General features: G+C 39.8%; 1 protein-coding gene across 1 annotated transcript; it reads left to right on the top strand.

Annotated features, from left to right (window-relative positions):
- The first annotated feature begins 3,576 nt into the window (after positions 1–3,576).
- On the top strand, positions 3,577–5,095 carry LOC130727494 (probable sarcosine oxidase). Its single transcript, XM_057578639.1, has one exon. It carries the CDS (start codon positions 3,645–3,647, stop codon positions 4,821–4,823), a length of 1,179 nt encoding a protein of 392 aa, XP_057434622.1. The 5' UTR covers positions 3,577–3,644; the 3' UTR covers positions 4,824–5,095.
- Positions 5,096–5,553: the final 458 nt, after the last annotated feature.

The raw sequence follows: 5,553 nt of genomic DNA, 5'->3' as shown, positions 1-5,553 counted from the left end.
ACTTCAACGCGTCTGATGCGCCTACAATGACCATTTTCGTGTTGAAATACACTAAATGGTCTTTTGGGTCTGAATCACCATAATAAGAATCAAGCTTTAACGTCTTCAAATTGTCTGGGACGGCGGTATTCGCTATTTCTTCTGTAAAAGGTTGAAAGTCCACTACCGTCTCAGCCATTCTTCGATCGCCCTCTCGTAAACCCTGAGTCTGATTGAGATCAGTGAGTTGATTTTGTAATTGTTGATTATGTTGACGAAGTTCATTGAGATCATCCATGATCCGTTGAAGAGCATCGGGAGGAACATCATTTTGTTGAACATGATTCCTCTCTCCGTTCGCCCCGGATCGAGTCACCATCGCGGTGAAAATTGAAGCCTAGGAAAGTATCCTTCGGCCCCACGGTGGGCGCCAATGTTCCGGTCTGGAACTATCAAGCAAGGGCTAACCAGTTTGAGAGCAAGCCAAGTAAACAAAGTAAACGAAAATGCGTGAAAATGATAGGTCCCCGCCGCTTGGGCGGTCCTTTTTTATTTATAACTTGGGTTTTGGTCCGGCTGAACCATGGGTTGCCCGGCCCATTTGATACATAAGTTTTAGTCAGCCCAATTACTTCGTCTCTACCAGACCAGTAACGGTGGATCAAAGAACTGAAATATGAATTACCAAAAAAAAAAACTGAAATATGGAATTCCATGAATTGCACTAAACGACAACCAATAGGAGAAAAAGCAGGTTTACTATTTTGTTCTAGACAAGAATCGAACTCGTAACACTGAAGAACAAAGAACCTTTTTAAAAAGAAGTTCCACTTATTTACAAAACTGCCACCGCGTTTCTACCATTTTCATTTTCAACGTGTTCCACTGAAAACGTCGGAAACGACAATTTTTTGTTTTCAAAATCAGACCCATTTCCAGAAATATTTTCGGTGAAATTGTTTTCTCAAATTTGAACAAACGCATTTCCAGCTCAATTTTCAATTTCAAGTGGAAATGAAAATAGAAAATAAGCCAACCAAACATTAGATTTTCTATATTTTTTAAAACTTTTCACATTATTAGAATAATTTTCGTGCATATTTCCAAATAATATTTTTTTATTTCAAATCTGATCATCCGAACCGAACCAATTCGATTGAGATCGGATTGGTTTGGTTATGGTTTAAAAGTAAAAATCATGAAATTCGAACCAACCCAAACCGAACATGTTTGATTGGTTAGTACATTTAAATACCTTAAATTCGAACCAATCCGGTCTGATTACAACCCTAATAAAAAAGTTATATGTAGTTGATTGAATTAAAAAACTAGAAGGAATAAATTATATTTTTGTGATTAGTAAAACTCTTTACTTTCTAAAAAAACAAATATTTCTTAAATTCTTTTCAATTAAAGAAAAATAAGAAAATAAATCAGTGATTTCATTTTTAATTGCTAATATTTACTTTGTTTTATAGTTTTTGGGGAAGAAAATAATTTCTTTCTTTCGTACCTATATAAGAAAATACTACAAAACTTTATTTTATGTTAAAAAAGTGGAAGAACGGATATAAGACACCTTCAAACTATTGAATAGCAAAAGCCCGCTCTTAGATAGGATTAGGGTTCATACCCTCGACCTACAAAGATGTGCGAGTTAAAGTTGGAACTTGTGACCAAAAATCAGGGTCAATAGGATATGGGAAAGTGATTGGAGCAGGGATCTCTTGCATAATACCAAAATGTCGAGCAAAGCATTTGAGGGAAATACAAGTCCGCATAAAGCCACTAAACAATAAACGACAAATTACAAGGGAGCTCCAGCTAAGAGCTCGTTCAATAAACTCAACATATGGAAACAAAAAGGTCATCTCTGAACCTAAAAGGGCTACCACGTTTGTCTTGATACGAATATAGTCGCGTCAAATCGAATAAGTCCATATTAAAAAATATCCAGTTGCCATAATAAGAGGGAGTTGCAAGGCAGGGATCATTGCAAAGAAATCTCCATAAAAGGACTGTCTCTGTTGGTTTAAAGGTCGGAAGCTGGAGCAGACCCCATTTCGGGGAAGAATATCATAATCCACAAATGAAGAAACAATAAAGGTCCCCCCCCCCCCCGGCAACTTTGAAAGTTACACTTTTTTCTACTTTCAAAATTGGAAGAACGTTAAACATGCATTTGTTGAAAAAAGAAAGAAAGAAGGAGGGAGGTCAAGGATAATTTTTTAGTAAAAGCATAAACAGAGTGGTGGCGATGCTCTGAAACACGACAATCGAGGAAGATCAAATAAAGTATTTGTAGAGCTAATACAAGAGAAATGTGTGATGCTCGGAATTGGTGACAGATTCTTGATTCTTATCACTGGCACTTAAGAAGTTCGAATAGGAACTAACGTCGCAACCAAATTTGATGCCCACATTAGTTGGCAAATCGTGCTAATTAAAAGGGAATATGAAGCTAATAATTGGCGTAGACAAGAAGCCGACAAAACCAAATAAAATTGTTGGATTATAGCGGGTGTTGCGTTTGAAAAGCATTATCATGTCATAGATTCGCAATTATTTTTTTTTTTGGAGTTTTCCTGTAGCTGAAGCAACTTGCGTAATCCAAGTCGAATACCCGGAGATCCCGTTGCTTTTTAGCCACCCACGAACGCTTTTAGGGCATGCAACAACAAAGTACCAATGACAAGTAATCGAAGGTTGGAAGTCCTAGATTCGCAATTATTATTTTTTTTTTGGAGTTTTCCTGTAGCTGAAGCAACTCGCGTAACCCGAGCCAAATACCCAGAGATCCCGCTGCTTTTTCGCCACCCACGAACGCTTTTAGGGCATGCAACAATAAAGTACCAATGACAAGTAATCGAAGGTTGGAAGTCATCTGGAGCGACAAATTCGATTAACATTAAACGAATATCAGTAAGATTTTGAGTATAAGGACAAAAAAAGTGTGTGAATGAATCCAAACCTATATTTTTCTTTTGATTGTAATAACGATCTCAATTAAACAAAATTAGAGTTTCCTTCGAAATTTACACTGCTAAACTTTTTGGTATAGTATATAGTTCTCACAATTTTTCGATTCGAGAATGATGAATGTCAAATATCTCCTCCAAAAAATGCAGTTTTTTTTTGTTTAAGACATGTGTCCTCTTTCGGAGGCAATCTTGTTCGAGCTGAGAACATCCACATATTGGTGAGGCTAACTTTCACAGCGGGGTTTTTTCCATCCACAAGACTCGAACCTGAGACTTTGCTTAAGGAGAATCAAACATGTACCACCTGAAACAACGTAGTCAAACTTTTTTTTTTTTTTTGAAATGGAGTCAAACCTAATTCTATAAAAAAAATTTCTTTTTACAAAGTTAATTTCATCCGGCAAAAAAAAACAAATATGGTAATTAAAGATACAAAACAAAATAGGAAAAAGACAAATATTGTTGTATGTCATATTGGGAAGATTCATCCAGATTCACCCCTCGATAAAACCTATGCAAAATCATCCCAGGTCCCACCCTGTATAGCTCATCAGATATGTTTTCATCTATAAAATGCCAGCAAGGAACACACTCAGCATCATCATCCACATCACTATATAACTCACCTCACCCCCACATCACAGCCACAGTAAGAGAGTGACTGAAGTGAAGTGAGCCTGAACCATGGACAATTCCCAATTCGACGTGATCATCATCGGTGCCGGCGTCATTGGTAGCGCAACCGCCTACCAAGCCGCCAAAAGGGGTCTCAAAACCCTCCTCCTCGAACAATTCGACTTCCTCCACCACCGTGGCTCCTCCCACGGTGAATCCCGCACCATCCGCGTCACCTACCCCCAGCACTACTACATCCCCCTCGTCCTCACCTCCTACAACCTATGGCAACAAGCCCAGGCCCAAATCGGCTACAACGTCCTGTTCAAGGCGCAGCACTTTGACATGGCCCCCTCCGATGACCCCATCATTCACGCTCTCGTCGAGAATTGCAAGCGCTACAACATCCCCCATGAACTCCTCAACCGCCGCCAGCTCGCCGAGAAGCTCCCCGGAAAACTCGACATCCCGGACGACTGGGTTGTCCTCTCCAACGAGTACGGCGGTATCATCAAGCCCACCAAAGCCGTCGCCATGTTCCAGACGCTCGCCCACAAACTCGGCGCCGTGCTCAAGGACAACGCCGAGGTGATCGACATCAAGAAAGAACGAGACGCCGGTGTCGCGGTCTTCACAGGCGGTGGTGAAGTATTTCGCGGCAAGAAATGCGTGATCACCGCCGGAGCGTGGGTGAACAAGTTGGTTAAGAAGGTAGGTGGGTTTGAATTACCCATTCAGCCCCTGGAGACTCATGTTTCGTACTGGAGGATAAAAGAGGGGCATGAGGGTAAATTCGTAATTGGAGGTGATTTTCCGACATTTGCTAGCTTTGGGAAAGTTTATGTGTACGGAACGCCAACGTTGGAGTTTCCGGGTTTGATTAAGGTGGCGGTGCATGCGGGTCGGGCGTGTGACCCGGATAAGAGGCCGTGGGGCCCGAGTGTGATGCTGGGTGAGCTGAGGGAGTGGTTGCAAGGGAGATTTTCCGGTGCGGTGGATTCCAGTGAGCCTGTGGTGAGGCAATCTTGCCTGTATTCTATGACTCCTGATGAGGATTTTGTGATGGATTTCTTGGGTGGGTCGTTTGGGAAGGATGTGGTGGTGGGTGGCGGGTTTTCGGGTCATGGGTTCAAGATGGCTCCGGTTATTGGGAAGATTCTGACTGATCTTGCTGTGGATGGGGGAACCAAAGAGGTTGACATGAAGTACTTCACCATTCAGAGGTTCAAAGTAGCTTCTAAGATTTAGGTGGGTGTGTGCTCTTGTATGTTCTATGATAATAAAATTCTAGTCTTTATTTTTCATGCATGTTTCAAATGTAGGCAATTAGCTAGGGATTGAATGTTGTTTCCATAATCACACCTTTTCTCATGTAATGTAGTATCCTTGTTTACTGGGTGTGATGAGACATGTTGATCCCTTCCAATTGGCAAAGTCATGATTCAAAAGTGTTTGGCTGCTAGGATTTTGTCATTGGTGTGCTTTATTAGTTAATTAATATAATGAGAAATAATTGTTCATGATGGCTTTGTTTCTTAGTGAAAAATGGCATCCGTTTGAATTTCTTGCTTGAAAGGGAGAGGTGACATCCTGACTAAAAACTAAAAAGTATGCAAGTTGTGAATGTGATTGTGGAATATAGTACTCTACTTAATCATTGAAAATAGACCATTTTGATTCCCCGGAATAATCTTTCTATTTACATATGTTCTTTATAGGATTTAGAATGTGTTTGTATTAAAGTTGTGTTAAAAGTGAAAGTACATTTTTCTTAATAAGACAAATTTGACATTTTAAAAATATTTACAGTGAAAATCGAGCTAACAATTTTTAACATACTTTAAAAACTTAAACAAACACACTCTAATTCGAGCGATTTCAATCTTTGTAGAGAAAACCCTTTATTAATTCCTTCACCTAGTCCAAGTTCTAACACAAAATGTGACAGCATACCTTATTGCTTTTTAATACAACAAAA

This window comes from Lotus japonicus, chromosome 1 (assembly GCF_012489685.1).
Source record: "Lotus japonicus ecotype B-129 chromosome 1, LjGifu_v1.2".
NCBI classification, from domain to species: Eukaryota; Viridiplantae; Streptophyta; class Magnoliopsida; order Fabales; family Fabaceae; genus Lotus; species Lotus japonicus.
This window is presented reverse-complemented; position numbering and strand designations above follow the sequence as displayed.

Coding starts and splice junctions, on each gene's coding strand:
- LOC130727494 (XM_057578639.1), top strand. CDS start 3,645: ATGGACAATTCCCAATTCGACGTGATCATCATCGGTGCCGGCGTCATT.